At 40.8% G+C, this 17,665-nt stretch overlaps 2 protein-coding genes across 2 annotated transcripts; one reads left to right on the plus strand and one right to left on the minus strand.

Annotated features, from left to right (window-relative positions):
* Window positions 1-500: 500 nt before the first annotated feature.
* LOC113582909 (cytosolic 5'-nucleotidase 3-like) lies at window positions 501-7,816 on the minus strand. The gene is made up of 9 exons (XM_027018955.2): window positions 7,637-7,816; window positions 6,195-6,293; window positions 5,845-5,914; window positions 5,250-5,296; window positions 5,078-5,163; window positions 3,947-4,036; window positions 1,808-1,970; window positions 1,270-1,470; window positions 501-1,116 (listed from the first exon to the last, which is right to left on the minus strand). Exons 1-9 carry the CDS (start codon window positions 7,652-7,654, stop codon window positions 1,006-1,008), a joined length of 885 nt encoding a protein of 294 aa, XP_026874756.2. The 5' UTR covers window positions 7,655-7,816; the 3' UTR covers window positions 501-1,005.
* Window positions 7,817-9,294: 1,478 nt separating this feature from the next.
* LOC113582895 (kelch-like protein 10) lies at window positions 9,295-17,538 on the plus strand. Its single transcript, XM_027018932.2, has 8 exons — window positions 9,295-9,425; window positions 11,133-11,622; window positions 13,455-13,874; window positions 14,246-14,443; window positions 15,510-15,659; window positions 16,825-16,941; window positions 17,241-17,332; window positions 17,412-17,538. Exons 1-8 carry the CDS (start codon window positions 9,301-9,303, stop codon window positions 17,536-17,538), a joined length of 1,719 nt encoding a protein of 572 aa, XP_026874733.2. The 5' UTR covers window positions 9,295-9,300.
* Window positions 17,539-17,665: the final 127 nt, after the last annotated feature.

The following is a 17,665-nucleotide window of genomic DNA, read 5'->3' on the forward strand; positions in this document are numbered from 1 at the left end:
CTTTATGTTCCCAGGTCCCCTTATGGACACAAACTAGCTCTGATATTTGATATTAAATAAGCAATCAATATAAACAATCGTGATAATTTCGAATTTCACGCAGTAATGAGTTACTCAACATGTATGGCATCTGATTATACTTCAAGAGTTTGCTTTGGGGTATCAAGACCTGTGAACTGCTATAACCGGATCATAGCATATAACAGTGTATAAAACTGAACTTTTTGTTTCTCAAAAGGTTAGGACTCATATAAAGAATAAATACACATTATGTTTAATGAGAAATAATGGTAGCACAAGTAGTAACTACCTACTTAAATAAATATTAGATATTTTTATAATCAATATTCTAAAAAGTTAATACCCCCTTTAAATGCATTTATAATGCATTATAAATATAGGATTAATAGGAAGTCTTCGCTCTATAGTCCATATTCCATAACCTCTCCACTTAGCAGGAGAATAATCAGTGAAAGAAACAGCTTGGTCCAATGCAGACATGTTTTAAAGCGTGTTTTAATTTCAAGTACGATATATTTATTGTATTTCACCAAGTCCATGTTCACACACTATCTGAAAGCTAGCTATTTTCACGATACATTCTTTTCAAAAGTGGCAATTTTAAACAGTTAAAAATTGACGCAAAAGGGAGTGCTCATAAAATGTCTTGTTCTTAATGTTGCATCGCTTTTGATCTCCTCACAGGACAGTGATACAGGCAAAGTCCCAGCAAGAGGACAGTGAGACAGGTAAGGTCCCAGCATGAGGACAGTGAGACAGGTAAGGTCCCAGCACGAGGACAGTGAGACAGGTAAGGTCCCAATATGAAGAAAGGGGGACAGTTATAGTCCCAGCAAGAATAGGCATGTGGGGTTGCAGGGCTGTGGGGTTACAGGGCTGTAGGGTTGTGGGGCTGAAGTTCATGTAGGACCATTTCCATTTATCCACGCAGACAGGATCAGGAGGTGGCTTGTGGGAGCTCCATGACCCCATGGTCGTGGATCTTTACTGTGTGCGTGTGATGTACTGCAGGATGGCATTAGGCACATCCATGCTCTCGTCTCTCTCCAGAACGATGTCATAGGAGTCCAGATATGACTGCTTCCTTTCCTCCACCTAAAAAAATAAAAGGTTCTAAGCCCAGGGTACAATAACCCACAAATAATTTAGAAACGCACTGCAGACTGCAGGGTGACTGAAATAGTGACTGAATGGATATCTGCACTTATATGTGTGCATGCCTTTGTGTAGGTGTTCGTGTGTATTTGCCTTGTCATTGAGGTATCCTATCTTCAAGATGTTCTGCAGGTCCTGAACCCCATCGGCCATTGTGAGGTCTCCTAATGAATCACCTAGCAGCATCACGTTGTGACGGCTCTGGATCTCCTGGAAGTGTTGCGTGTTCAAGAGTGCTCCCTCTCGCTTATTATAGACATGAATCAGCTCTCCCTTAAAATCCTGCAACACGCCCTATGAGACATACATTATTACATTTTACAAAAACACTCCCTACACACAATGAAAACAGCCACTTAACATGTTCAATACACATAAACAACTATTTTAGGTCCCTGCACACATATTACAGGTAGGTGATTAAAACAGGCTCTGATTAAAACATAATACATTTCAAATGATCTGAAAAACATGGACCTCCTCAAACAGAGCCATAAATTGGAAATAAAGTTTTATGATAGTTTAATCCATAATCTACTTAATATGTTTAAAACAGGCAGAGACTTTCATCTTTAAAGTCACACATGAATTACATAAGCGTATGAGTTTCCATTGAGGAAAACATACTTACAGACTCATCAAAGTCCATGTAGTTGGAGAAAACCTTAACATTAGGATGGAGGACTCCTGCTTGCCTGATCACCTCCTCTAGAACATCCCCGACGCCAGCAGAAAAGATTAGGAGCGGAATATCAAGCTCATGCAGGTGGTGAAAGAACAGCTGATAGCCCTCTCTGCCAAAATCAAACCATCATCATCATCAATATCATCATCGTGCCCATACTTTCACATCATTAATATAGCACCAGTGCACCATTATTACCAATGCTGCTCACCCTGAAATAAACCTGAGCCAGGATGCCTCTTCTCCCTGAGACCCACGTGTTTGTACACTATCTTCACACCCATGTGTTTACACCCATGTGCTTACACCCATGTGCTTACACCCATGTGCTTACACCCATGTGCTTACACCTGTGTATTTACACCCATGTGTTTACACCCATGTGTTTACACCCGTATCTTTACAAGATGCATTTACACCCATATCTTTACACCCATGGGATTATGCCCATATCTTTACACCCATGTGTTTACACCCATGTGTTTTATACCCATGTCATTACACCCATGTGTTTACATTCATGCATGTACACTCATGTGTTTACACCTGTATAGTTACACCTGTGTGTTTACTACCATATGTTTACGCCCATGTACTTACACCCGTATCCTTACACCCATGTGATTATGCCCATATCTTTACACAAATGTGTTTACAGCCATATCTTTAAACCGATGTGTTTACACACTTATCATTACACCCATGTGTTTACACCCATGTTTACACCCATATGTTTACACCTGTATATTTACACCCGTGTTTTATACCCATATCTTTACACCCATGTGTTTACACCCGAATCTTTATACTGTGTTTACACCTTTATCTTTAAACCCATATCATTACACAGATGTGTTTATACCTACATCTGTACAGCCATGTGTTTACATCCATGTATGTACACACATGCCACCCATCTCCCTGTGCTTTGCACCATGTCAAACAATTGGCCAGTAAAGGAACGTGTAGGGACCAAGTGTTTATAGACATGCTTACTTGTCATGTTTTTTTGACTGTGGTTTTCCAAACCTCAACTGTAGCCACACAATGGTGAATATTTATAATCTCCACTATTTGAACACTGTCATTTGCAAAGTCACATGACCAATGACTGGCTAATCATGGGCATCTGGGAGCTCATGCATTAGAGGGGGGTGGATAGTACAATGGGGTGCGTGGTTGTACAGTCCTCTGATGTTGCAGCGATAACGATGGCCACTTGAAATGTGGGGGTGGGGGACCAGACAATTAGCAATATGTCAAGGACTTTCATATTTTAATATCCACGAATAAGTAAACAAAAGCGTCTCTTTTTAAAATCCTGGAAAGTAGCAATTGTACATGTGAGATAAGGCCCACTATAGTATCCAGTTACAGTATCAGCTCAAAATGGGTTTGGCTAGAGGAAACAGTTTCTTACTGTGGTGTCCTTTACACCAGCCCACTCTGGTTATTCTACTCTAAGTTTACTTGGAATTTAACAGGTAAACATTAACAAAATGTCCTTATATGCACATATCATGTTGTTATTTCTGATCACCTCCAAATTGAGTTTAATCTTAGCTTTCACACTCCTTTGCATTATAAGTCTTATTAGCTTTCTGTAACATTAAAACTTTTGACTCCACCTTCTTGGCATCTCTACAGGCTTTCACCTTCACAGACATTCATTTGTCTAATCCTGACAATATACCCACCTGCTATAAACATTTTGATTCCAGTACTTTCAATAGCTCTTGGTAAGAATTCATCCCATCCCAACCTCTCCATGATTTACCCTGGAATTTCTAGATATAAAAACTACAACTAAACAATCAATAAGACAATTCAATAAGACAATAAGCTCAGAAGATCTGAAGACCGTGAGACAGGAAGACATGGAGAATGACGAGTGAATGGGACACATGAACACAGAGCTTTAATAAGGAGACTAATGGGACAAACTAGGAACAGCAGGGAACTATGAAGGAAACAAAAACTGTGAACCATGGAAACTGAACGAGAACACAGAAGTGAGGTAGATAACCAGGGAAATGGGGAATGCTCAGGGACAGGAGCGTGACAGTGTGAGTGTTCTGGTCTTACCTGAGTATTACATTTGATTCCTTCACCACTGCAGTCAACTGATCCTTCCTGATCTTTTGCTCAATCAGCAGATTGTGGACTTTAGTCCACCTGTACCAAAAACACACAGCAGGGTGTGGGATTTAGTACACATGCACCACAAACACATAGCAGGGTGTGGGATTTAGTACACCTGCACCACAAACACACAACAGGGTTTGGGATTTAGTCCACCTGCACTGCAAACACACAAAACAAGGCAATACTACAAGACAGATTTTTTTCATGTGGAATGTTGGTAAAATTCAACCTTGAGAGCAAATTGAAATATTTAATTACTGAATGAATTAGATTTCCTCTGCTCACTGAAGTCAGATTTCTTTAAAAATCTAAATATGTTGAGCTCACTTGTCACATGTATACAGCCTACAGCAACCCTGTAATGGCTGCTTGTCTGTGCTGTATAGTAATTACAGTGACCAGGCACAAAGGGACAACATTCAGGATATCAAGATCATTACTGCAGGACAACTAGAGGTTTATGTACATGTTCTTTGCAAAACTGATTATTTTGGTATTTCTGCAATAATGGACTATCCGAACTAGCTTATTTATATGAAAATAGTGCTGTATGAACTGTTCGACCCTGTTCAACCAGTTTGGTTCTTTTGATGCAGTCCTATATTCTCCAGTCCATCACTCAGGAAGGCAAACTGTGTGTGCTGGCCGATGTGGTCAGACCACATGTTTGTCACCTGAAAGGTTTGTGACTGATACTCTCAGCCTTCATCACAAATGGTATCAGAAGTAGGATGGTGTGAGGCCATTGGAAGTGTGCCCATGGTTAAGGGAACCCCCCCATGCTGTGAAGGGGTGGGGGAAAGTGGGATAAAGCGCCAGAGTAAACCCCTGGTGAGGAGCATGGGTGTGACCCTGGATGTATGTGCGGTACTATGTACCAGTGATACCTCTAAATCCTTTTGACATGAAAGAACAGAAATCAAACTTCACTATAAACAGGTTGCAGTTATATGACGACATGAACAGAGTGTCTTTTGAAAACTTCATCTCTTCTACCTTGGCTATACAAGCCAACGCATCAGAGTTCTCTTCCAGTGAAGCAGGGAGTTATGTGCAATTAACTAAACTCACCATTCAACCATGAGTGGTAGTTTCTCCTCTATCGAGCGAGTGGAGTCGATCTCAATCGGATAATATGTGTTCAGCAAGTTCTTCATCTACACAACACACATAATGTAAGTGGGACTTGCACTTTAAAATGTACCAATAGATTTCTTTCTGCACCCAAACTGTTGTAGCTCACCTCAGCTTGACAAGTTTTGCTGATAAGCTTGCTGTTATCCAGAACATCTAGAATAAATATAATTGCAACTTTTGATATTTAAGAATATGATATTTTTATAATTATGATTTTTTTTAATTGATCATCGACATCAAACTACTGTATGTTAACATCACCATCAAATTATGTCAACAGTTAACGGATATCAAAGGATCTGTTAACACCCTGTTATTTTATATTTACCCCCCCACAAGACGCAGTTGAAAAATATTCCACTGTGGTCTTTAGCCTCTGTATCAGATCCCAAGACTAAATTCAGATAATGTCCAAGTACATATCAAAGGCCAAAGTGAAAGCTGAAACGCAATGAGCACTAATCTAAAACAGAAGTGCATGAAGTCCCAATAACCAAGTGTAGAGTGACAGACTCTCTAGAGAGGCCATGCCTGTAATACAAATGAATGGGGCAATCAGTTAATTACCAATGCACCCATGAGCTGAACAGAGTGTGTTAGAGCAGGGAAACACTACACCCTGCAGTGCTGTGGCGTCCATGCTCTGGGTGTGATGAACCTGTAGTAGCACCTCAGGACAGTGAACAGACTCTCACACTTACTGTGGGAGGTGGGACATCGCTTCCCATTGTAGGCAAATCTTGTGAGTGTCATATCAAAATCTGAGATCACCTGAAACATGCAAAAACAACCTACATTACTGACCTCCAATTTTAAACTGTTCTTCTTGCGGCTTCAATATACATACTACTTTATTGTCTTTCTTAATAAACATCTTTATAAATGACTCTGCATCATAAAATGGGCATTTACATCTTGTTAAACAGACACACTCCTTCATAGAATGCTGTTGTTACATACAGTATGTTACCAGTGTTAATATATCAGGGTTCACACCTGCTCCTGGAGGGGTCTGCATGGCTATTGATGCCATATTTGCTGTGTACTTTACCTGTAAAGTATTGGGTCCAGAGTCCTTAATGGACTCCAGAATCTGCTCTAGATGTTCAGGGTCCTTCATATGTACTGTAGCCTTTGACATTTCTGCTATCTGTTGGAGGCAGGAGTGACATCAAGCAGCAGAACATTTTAGTTTATTCCAAGACCAGTGAGATTTCAAAACATAACTGATGCCAACTGAAATTGGTTCACAACATGAGACCATTTTGCTGTCTACTGCACAATAATTTTTGATAGATCTGTTATTAACTGCTGCTATTTACTAAGTGACCTAAACATAACTAAACCTAACTTAAAGACCTCTTCAAAATGAATTGTTAACATATCATGTGGTGTTTTTTTTATATGCTAGAAGACAAATCATGAGAATAAACAGTCAACACCATGAAAGAGCATTCTGGTTTTGGAACTGTACCGTACCAGTGACAGTCTTAAAAACACAGATTCGGACAAGCAGGGATTCATGTTACACACTTAAGGAACCAATCCCATCAACTGTCAGGCATACAAATGCTATGGTGAAATGAGGGTTATCAGGGAAGAAGCTGTGCGTGGTACCATATTTTTTAAGTTTAGTTTCACTATTTTCACATTGACAGCAGAGACATTTGAGAGGCAAACGCAACGGAAATCAAATCAGAAATGCGGAGCAAATTCAACAAAATACATGCAACTTCAGAAATGCTGCAAAAATCCAGCTATAACACAGTGAAGTGTTTCCAAAGGACACACAGATGGGATGAACTCCTATGAGACCAGCAATAACTGGGCAGCTGATAAAAAATAATTATATTTGCAATTCCCACTGTTATATCATTATATTGGTTAGGCTAATACATAATGATCTACTCATGCTCCACATTCTCGCATATTTACTGTTTCTAGGTTGTATATAATGCAGCCTTAAAGAACACCGATCAAATTCCCATTTCACAAGACTGATTTTATTTTAATACATAATTAGCTAGATTATAATCCACATCATAGGCTACATTTAGTTTGATAGTTTGGCTAGTCTGCTACAATGACCTGCTACAATGGTCAGCTGTCTTAATCTTACTTTGTTATCTGAGGTGTGATGTTTTACATACATACAAAATAAGGTTTGAAATCAATAATCCTAAATGTAAAAAAACAAGCGCCCAACGCCTTGTACGTCTACATCCAGGTCCATAAGTGCCGGTATAATTTAGCTCCTCACAATATCCTTCCTCTTTACACACCGGGCACACGGGTCGGGGAGCTGATCCTCAATCAAGTGCTCAAATGAATTTGAAGTGGTATCCGTTTATTGTGTCTAATATCTAATGACATTACTGGAGTAAAACAACCTAGCTAACCTAGTTAGCTAAAAGGCTATAAACTGGGAAGAGATTAGCAGGCTAGTTAGTTAGCTAGGTTAGGTTAGCCGGTAGATTTCTGAAGACTTCTTACCATTTTTAAGGGACGCATCGTTGTTTCCCCGTAGCAACAGCAAACTAAATCGTTAACAAGTTCTATAGCTCATAGAGCTGGCGCTGGACGCCTTTTCAAAGTGTAATTCGTTTGGTTTTGGCGTGAACGTCCCTGGTTGCTACAAGTAGGTTAGTGAATCAGCCCACGAGAAGGGGAGCGTTCATGAGAGCAGGTCTTACAAAAGCTGCGCATTTCTTTATTTAATACGTGTTAGTCTAATAAATAAAACAGCGGGTTTAGCTGGATTCTCCGATGTTTCTGAGTACTCTTAGTATGGAGATGAGAAAGTACGACTACTTAATGATAAATTGACTACTAATCACACATCTACTGTATATGAACATATGATTATGTGGTGTTCGTCTTTACAGATCTAACCTATATCTTTCATACTACCTCAGAATTGATTCCAAAACTTCACTAGACTCGCTCATCAGTGACAAAGCATCTAAGAAAATGTCACGTACCACCAGTAGAACAGAATGGAATCTGACAGTAGATTATTCTATGCTGCCATCTCAGAACCTGCTCACCTATCCTGGTCCCACTGGACTGACAGTCTCCCACATCTACACTGAAGTGGCTACTTGGACTAACATAACATAATAAAACATGGACTGGATACTAGCTGTGCTTGAGTCTTGGTCTTCCTAAGATTTCTTCCTCAATTCCATTCAGGGAGTTTTTCCTTGTCACTGTCCCCTCTGGCTTTCTCAGTAGGGCTCTGGACCCAAACTTTTCTAAAGATGCATTTTGACACCGTGTGCTGTAAAAAGACAAATTTGTCTTGAACCTAATACAAAATCTGCATTAACTGTAGGACTGTAGTCTTGTGTTATTGACACTCACTTGCCATCACTTCTAAATTGTAATCCAGTGGACCTACTATGGTAGCCTATTCAGAAGTGTGACTGTCCTGTCTTATACCTGACTTTATTTTATAACCTTTATGAGTGTCTTGGTTGTAATCAAATGGCAGAGGTTATCCAATATGTTTTAATGTAGAATATTTTTGTTAACATTTTTGTTCACAGTTCCTAGATGCTACAGAAAAAATGTAAATAGTTCTATTTATCATTTATTTATTTTGCACACTTTTATATATTTTAGTACATTTAAATGCACATCACTGTGTTTAATAGTATCCTGCCTCTCTTTCATCATCTTTTATGCCTATTCACAGTTTTGATGCAGTTTTTGTGCATTTGTTTCACAGCATGAGATAGTAAACAAATGCTTATTTATTCTGCACTAAACTGGATCACCGGAACAGATTTTACCCTAGCAAACAGCAGATCTAGTTCCTAAAATGTAACAGTTTGAACTATATGAGTTTGGCAACACATGGTCATAAGTCTGCTTATCACCTTAGACATCTGATCAACACATCATTTATAAAGCTCATCTCATCAACACATTGTTCCTATGATGTAATAATGGTTCCTTCTGGAATTCTCATGATAAACATTCTGAGTTCTGGGGGGCTTTGTGAGTCCACTAATATATTAGGATTCTATTTCAAAATCCAGCAGTGTTAAAGGAGCTCCTAACTGAACTACACACCTCACACTCATATACGGTGTCCCAAACTGAAGAGAATTAATGACCAGGTAGAGTCGTCTCAGGGACACAAAATGAGTGCTATGGCCTGCACAGTCTACAATGAACTTTGTATGGAGGGAAAGCTCTGTGATGTTGTCCTCAAGATCAATGATGTTGAGATCAATGCTCACAAGATCATCCTGTGTGGCAGTAGTGACTATTTCAGGTGAGAGAGTTCAGGCCTGTGGCAGAGGTGGACATAAAGTGGTTAATTCCTGGTGAAAAAGGATAGGTATTGTTATTAGTTTATTAACCCCAAATGTACTGGATATGATAATATACTTTATCATAATAAATCTTCACTTAAATGAGCAAGAAGGTGTATTACCTTCATTAATAATTATGTTATATCAGTGAAATTCACTGGATACATTGGCAGTTTAAAGCTTGATTTCGTGATTAGTATTTAAACTGGTTCAAGAACTGAATCATCAAAATGATCTTAGCAAAGATTCTCCAGTAATACTGGATGAGATGGGAGAGAACAGGACAGGGGGCTGAGCCCATTCCTCTGTACAGAATCTCTCCAGATCATACAAGTCCTGCTTTAGTTCACCCCTCACATTTTCAGTATGGTTTAGATCAGGACACTGACATGGGCATGATCAAAAATTGATTTCTTGATTATGGACCCACTTGTGGATATTGAGATAAACTTAGGACATTGACCTGCTGGAAGACTCAACCTCAACCCAAGTTTAGCTTCCTGGGAGACACAGGAAAACTCCACCACCAAACTTCACAGTTGGGATTTTTGTTTGTTTGTTTATTTGTGTGTGTGTGTGTGTGTGTGTGTGTGTGTGTGTGTGTGTGTGTGTGTGTGTGTGTGTGTGTATGTGTATGTGTGTGTGTGTGTGTGTGTGTGTGTGTGTGTGTGTGTGTGTGTGTTTGGTAGCAAAAAATCCATTTTGCCTAATTTATCACCAAACTCCAGTAGTAAACTAACTGTGTAACCAGGGATTTTCTAATTGCTTTATTTTAAAAAAATCAGCACATTTGCCTCATTTAATTTTTCTCTGATTTTCCCCATGTTGAGAGTATACTTGGTGTGTCACCTCATATTCATTCCCCAGTGAAACATAGAAGCATGGATCACCACTTAAGTATTCATAAAAACTAAAGTGGAAAAAATATACAGTGGACACTCTATTAAAATTTGTTAATATAATAAGAAATATATATAAGAATTTCTAGAAGTGCCAATAATTGAGACATGATTTGTAAATGCTTATCTCATATTTTGAATTTGAATATTTTGAGTTATGTAGGTTGTCAGCAATTCTTGAGAACACAGTAAAAGGTACACACTATTACAAAACCTACTTGGTATTGGTGAGTAGGTTCCTTCTGAGTAAAGTATATAAAATATAACAGTCCCTAAATGGTGTGGATGTCTAAAGTATATAGAATAGTTCAGTACTCATCCCCAAACAGTGTGGATGTCTAAAATATATAGAATAGTTCAGTACTCATCTCCAAACAGTGTGGATGTCTAAAGTATATAGAATAGTACAGTACTCATCCCCAAACAGTGTGGATGTCTAAAATATATAGAATAGTTCAGTACTCATCTCCAAACAGTGTGGATGTCTAAAGTATATAGAATAGTACAGTACTCATCCCCAAACAGAGTGGTCTTTGTGATGAATTGATTCACTTTTTAAGCTTTTGATGTTTATTTTATTTTCATCTTATTTTTCATTGTGACATTTTCTTTGTGAACACAATGAGCCCAAGTGAATTTACATTTCCTCTGGTGCTCACTTCATGATCCAGAACATAAGAAACACAAATACTGAGATTCAAATTATTTTCAAAAATCTCAAAGGCATCACATTACAAACTTGAACACTCCAGTATCCTTCCTCCACAGGACTCTGTTCACCAGTGGCTGGAACCTTCCAGAGAAGTGCATCTACAACATCTCTGGCATTTCCCCAGACATGATGTGGCTGCTTGTTGATTACGCCTACATGCAGTCAGTGCCTGTAAACAAAGACAACGTGCAGGAGCTGCTAGCAGCTGCAGACCAGTTCTTCTTCCTGGGTGTGGTGCATGCCTGCTGCCAGTTCCTGGAATCTCAGCTGAATCCAGAGAACTGCGTAGGCATCTGGAAGTTGGCCAACTTCTACTCGTGTTTGGACCTGCGACAGAAAGCCTACCTGTACATCCTCCACCATTTTGAAGAGATAGCGCGTGTGTCAGAGGAGTTCCTGGAGCTGTCGCTGACCCGGCTGGTTGAGATCATTGAGAAGGACGACCTCAACATCAGACAGGAGGGTGTAGTATTTGAGGCCATCCTACGCTGGATCACGCATGCACCTCAGGAAAGGACAGAACACATCGCTATCTTGCTGCCAAAGGTCAGAAAGAGACCTCCTTGTCATAGTCTTACTTTGATGAAGCTCAGTGATACAGTTACAAAATTCTAGTTCATACACAACAATACCAAAAGCTTGACAATAAGTCAGAAATGTAACATAGCAGCTCCTAACACTCAGTATTCACCTAACACCACCTATCACTCAGTGTTCACCTAACACCACCTATCACTCAGTGTTCACCTAACACCACCTATCACTCCGTATTCACATAACCCCACCTATCACTCAGTATTTACCTAACACCACCTATCAGTCAGTGTTCACCTAACACCATCTATCAGTCAGTATTCACTTAACATCACCTATCACTCAGTGTTCACCTAACACCACCTATCACTCAGTATTCACATAACCCCACCTATCACTCAGTATTCACCTAACACCACCTATCACTCAGTGTTCACATAACCCCACCTATCACTCAGTATTCACCTAACACCACCTATCACTCAGTGTTCACCTAACACCACCTATCACTCAGTATTCACATAACCCCACCTATCACTCAGTATTTACCTAACACCACCTATCAGTCAGTGTTCACCTAACACCATCTATCAGTCAGTATTCACTTAACATCACCTATCACTCAGTGTTCACATAACCCCACCTATCACTCAGTATTTACCTAACACCACCTATCAGTCAGTGTTCACCTAACACCATCTATCAGTCAGTATTCACTTAACATCACCTATCACTCAGTGTTCACCTAACACCACCTATCACTCAGTATTCACATAACCCCACCTATCACTCAGTATTCACCTAACACCACCTATCACTCAGTGTTCACATAACCCCACCTATCACTCAGTATTCACCTAACACCACCTATCACTCAGTGTTCACCTAACACCACCTATCACTCAGTATTCACATAACACCACCTATCAGTCAGTGTTCACCTAACACCATCTATCAGTCAGTATTCACTTAACATCACCTATCACTCAGTGTTCACATAACCCCACCTATCACTCAGTGTTCACCTAACACCACCTATCACTCAGTATTCACATAACCCCACCTATCACTCAGTATTTACCTAACACCACCTATCAGTCAGTGTTCACCTAACACCATCTATCAGTCAGTATTCACTTAACATCACCTATCACTCAGTGTTCACATAACCCCACCTATCACTCAGTATTTACCTAACACCACCTATCAGTCAGTGTTCACCTAACACCACCTATCACTCAGTACTCACTAAACATTTACCAGTCATCACCTAACATCACCTAACATTAATCACTTTACACTATATAATACTCAATAACACCTGACATTCAACATCATATAATATTTACCTGAGATCACCTAACATCTCTACCCTGTAATGTCCAGTAAGCACATTCAAGGAGCTTAAAGTGCCTTATCAGTTTTCCAAACCCTCTGTGTTGTGGGATGAATGAACAAATGGTTAGTAGTTCCAGCATAATAGTTCCACTGAAGCCTCCCCTATATAGCTGTGGTCTGGTTCTCCATGGGCAGTTATATGGGGCCTCACCATTCTCACAGAGTGGCTGGTGCCAGCAAAACCTGCCTATCTCAGAGTTTCTCTGAGTGATATAAACTGGCAAATCCCAAACACTTAGATCTGTTGTGCTCCAATGTAATGTTGGCAGCCCAGATCAGCTGAACTTTGTCTAAAAAGAAAAAAAGTAGGATGAGAAAATAAAAACTTTAACAACATTTTAATGCACTTTAGTTTCCAGCCTTTAATGGTTTTGTTGTCTTGTAATTCAAATAAAAATTGTTTTATTTGAAAAACTGTATTCTAGGCAAGTTTTATTTTTGCCTAGGTAAGGATGGCATTGATAACGCCTGACTACATCATGAACAGTGTAAAGGACAATGCTGTAGTGAAAGACAGTGAGGACTGTAAGCCCATCATCATCAGTGCACTGAAGACCATGTTCAGCCTGAACATCAATGGACCATCTAACTATGACTTCAGAAACCCTCTCGCCCGCCCACGTCTGCCCTACACCATCCTATTGGCCATAGGTGGCTGGAGCGGTGATAGTCCTACCAATGACATTGAGGCATATGATGCAAGGGCAGATCTCTGGGTGAACGTGACACAGGAGGAAGAGAGTCCACGAGCCTATCATGGTGCAGCATATCTGAATGGATTTGTGTACTGTATGGGAGGATTTGACAGCATTGACTACTTCAGTAGCGTAAGAAAATTTAACCCTGAGACCAGGACCTGGCATGAGGTCAGTAACATAGAAAACTCTGTGTGTTTCAGAATTCCTGTAAACGCATTGTTTATGGTGTTTCAGTTTGCTGTGTAACTAACTGATTATTAGCTATTTCAGGTTATTGTGTATGCATTGTTGATGGTGTGTGTGTTTCAGGTCGTTGTGTATGCGTTCTTTATAGTGTTTATGTGTGGTTTCAGGTTGTTGTGTATGTGTTGTTGATAGTGTGTGTTTCAGGTTGCTAGGTATGTGTTGTTGATGGTGTGTGTGTTTCAGGCTGTTGTGTATGCATTGTTGATACTGTGCGTGTTTGAGGTTGTTGTGTATGCATTGTTGGTGGTGGGTGTGTTTCAGGTATATGTGGTTGATGGTGGTTTGTGTTCTAGGTTGCACCCATGCACTCTCAGCGATGCTACGTTAGCGTAGCTGTGCTAAATGGCTGTATCTATGCTATGGGCGGCTTTGACGGCCATGTCCGCCTCAACACAGCAGAACGCTATGACCCGGTGACCAACCAGTGGACGAGGATCGCACCCATGCACGAGCGGCGTAGCGATGCTAGTGCAACCACACTGCACGGCAAGGTGTGTACAAGCATACACCCCCCCACATATATACATACAATGTGGAGAAATGCTGGTGCAACCACACTACATGGTTAGGTGCGCACACACACACACACACTCATACAGGACCAATTTCAGTGCTACCAACCCAGGTGCCCACATACACAGAGCTGAGAAATGCCCGTATGTCAGTGTACACAAATGGTTGTGTTGACACTTGAATATAAAGCCCCATGTCCCACCTGTATGTGCATGGACACCTGAGAAGTGGAGGGATCCTGTGTTACATACAGCGGGAGTGCTCATTCACTCTGTCTATTTCTGACACACATTAAGTCTGGAAGAACTATTTAAACAACACATAGCATTAAAGCTATAGCTTGACAAATAAACATAATTCACAGAAGTATCAACTTACCCCAAATGTAGTCAGTCAACTCAGTGCTCAGTGTTGGCTTTATTTATTTTGTACTGGGGTAACAGGCTAAACTAGTTAGCAAGTACTGGTAAATTCACCCCAAAGCTTCTATATAAATTCATGCCTCAAATCACAATGTGTTCTCAGGTCAGGTCTCATACTATGGCCTGACTGTAATATATAAATACTCCATTGTATAGTTCAATAGTGCAGTTATGGGCCAGCCATCATAAACAATCATTATCACTTTTTTTCCCTTTGAAGGCAGAATTGTACCAGAAAGCTGGAAGGCAGATAATAATATAGTTCTACTCTAAACCTAAATTCGACCCTATGGATTATTTTAGGTTTTTAACTAAATGTTTTATTAACAACGTTGTTTAAAAATGTCAGTGAAGATTTGGGCATGTGTTTTAATGAGAAGATTTAGGGTGAAATGTATACTTGCTAGACAGATAAGCCTCATGACTTCAGTGCAAATTGGAAATGGTGGACACCACATATGTATGGATTGGTAAGTGGAAACTTGTGTAAATCAGATTTTTCACTGAAATATTCCTTTAAAGTCCATACTATATTATGTTGACAGTTGATGGAGTCTGTTATATTAGTCGGCATTGTACGTGTGTATTGGGTGTGCATACCCTCTTTGTGTGTGACTGGCAGGTGTATATCTGTGGAGGGTTTAATGGAAATGACTGTTTGTTCACGGCGGAGGCCTACAACCCTGAGACAAACCAATGGAGTCTCATCGCTCCCATGACGAGGAGACGCAGTGGAGTGGGAGTTATCGCATATGGAGAGGAGATCTATGCTGTACAGAACACACACACACATACACAAATACACACACACACTGTAACGGTCAGTAATTTGTGTACTGTACCCTTAAGTTACGTTTACGTAAAAGACATGTAGGCCACGCAGAGGAGGTTTTGGTTTGTACTGTACATGATGGACCTTACTGGACCCAGCTCTTCTTTTATCATTATTTACTTCTTTAGTAACGTGTTATGAGCTTTGGATGTTTCTACAGTTCATGTATGAACTGTCCACAATACTCCAAGAGCAAGCCTGTATCACAAAACTGAGTGAGTCTGACTCACGTCTCTTTCACATGCTTCCCTCTACCAGCCCTAAAGGTCTCTGCTTATCCGGGTTGGAGTAAAACTTAAATAGCACTAACTCCAAGCATTACAACACACACACACACACACACACACACACACACACACACACACACACACACACACACACTCACACACACACTCACACACACACACACACACACACACACACACACACACTCACACACACACACACACACACACACACTCACACACACACACACACACACTCACACACACACACTCACACACACACTCACACACACACTCACACACACACACACACACACACACACACACACACACACTCACACACACTCACACACACTCACACACACACACACACACACTCACACACACACACACACACACACACACTCACACACACACACTCACACACACACTCACACACACACACACACACACACACACTCACACACACACACTCACACACACTCACACACACACACACACACACACACACACTCACACACTCACACACACTCACACACACACACTCACACACACTCACACACACACTCACACACACTCACACACACACACTCACACACACACACACACACACATACACACACTCACACACACACACACACACACACTCACACACACTCACACTCACACACACACACTCACACACACTCACACACACACACACACACACACACACACTCACACACTCATGCCAAGTGTATGTGTATATAACACACAGTAACACAGACCTTAATCATACACACATACACACACTCACACCTAGTGTGTGTGTGTATAACGCACAGTAACACAAACACGATTCATCCAGATGAATCTCTGTCCTCTCTTTTCTGCTGTTGTAGGTTGGTGGGTTTAATGGTTTCTATCGCTTGGGAAGTGTAGAGGCTTATAACCCCCAGACCAACACCTGGAGAGTCATCCCCAGAATGTTAAACCCACGCAGCAACTTTGGCATTGAGGTGGCAACATACACTCTCTGTCTCACACACACACACACACCCACCCACCCACCCACCCACCCACACACACACACACACACACACACACACACACACACACACATAGAAGAGTTGATGATTGGGGCAGTATTTTGTCACATAAAAGGTGTCCCCTTGATCTCTAGGCATGTAAGATACTGGCATTATACTAAAGTATTTAAGTTACAAGTATTTGAGTTATTTAAGCTAAAGGTATTTAAGATACAGTTTTCTAGGCTACAGGTGTTTAGGCTGTGTTCTCTCTGCCCCACCCTGTGCAGGTGGTTGACAACCTCCTCTTTGTGGTTGGTGGATTCAGGGGCTTTACCACTACCTGTAACGTGGAGTACTACGACAGGAAAACAGAACACTGGTGCGTTTGTGTTCCCCGCATATCTGAATGTGGAGCAAGCTGTGTTATGAATTCATGTGCTGTTGTCTCCCTGCCACAGGTACGAGGCCCATGACATGAGCATCTTCCGGAGTGCGCTGAGCTGCTGCTCGGTGCCTGCACTGCCCAACGTGTTGCAGTACGCCGCCCCACGGGACCTGCCAGAGGATGTCCCCCAGAGCCCATGACACTGAATCCACCTCTAACAGCATCCTGTTTGTGTGATGCCACACGCCACAGCCATACAGAACCTCATTAACAATCCCCTAATAAACTTGGACTTAGCAGACAGGAGAGAATACCATACCAGTTTAT

This window comes from Electrophorus electricus, chromosome 8 (assembly GCF_013358815.1).
Source record: "Electrophorus electricus isolate fEleEle1 chromosome 8, fEleEle1.pri, whole genome shotgun sequence".
Lineage (NCBI taxonomy): Eukaryota > Metazoa > Chordata > Actinopteri > Gymnotiformes > Gymnotidae > Electrophorus > Electrophorus electricus.

What these genes read in the sequence shown, in the direction of transcription:
- LOC113582909 (XM_027018955.2), bottom strand. An exon ending in GCGATGTCCCACCTCCCACA is followed by an intron (nt 5,297 to 5,844) that starts GTAAGTGTGAGA and finishes TATTTATTCTAG; the next exon opens with ATGTTCTGGATAACAGCAAG. An exon ending in CTACCACTCATGGTTGAATG is followed by an intron (nt 4,037 to 5,077) that starts GTGAGTTTAGTT and finishes TTTTTGGTACAG; the next exon opens with GTGGACTAAAGTCCACAATC.
- LOC113582895 (XM_027018932.2), top strand. Translation starts at nt 9,301, where the DNA reads ATGGCCTGCACAGTCTACAATGAACTTTGTATGGAGGGAAAGCTCTGT. An exon ending in ATGGAGAGGAGATCTATGCT is followed by an intron (nt 15,660 to 16,824) that starts GTACAGAACACA and finishes CTGCTGTTGTAG; the next exon opens with GTTGGTGGGTTTAATGGTTT. An exon ending in GCAGCAACTTTGGCATTGAG is followed by an intron (nt 16,942 to 17,240) that starts GTGGCAACATAC and finishes CACCCTGTGCAG; the next exon opens with GTGGTTGACAACCTCCTCTT.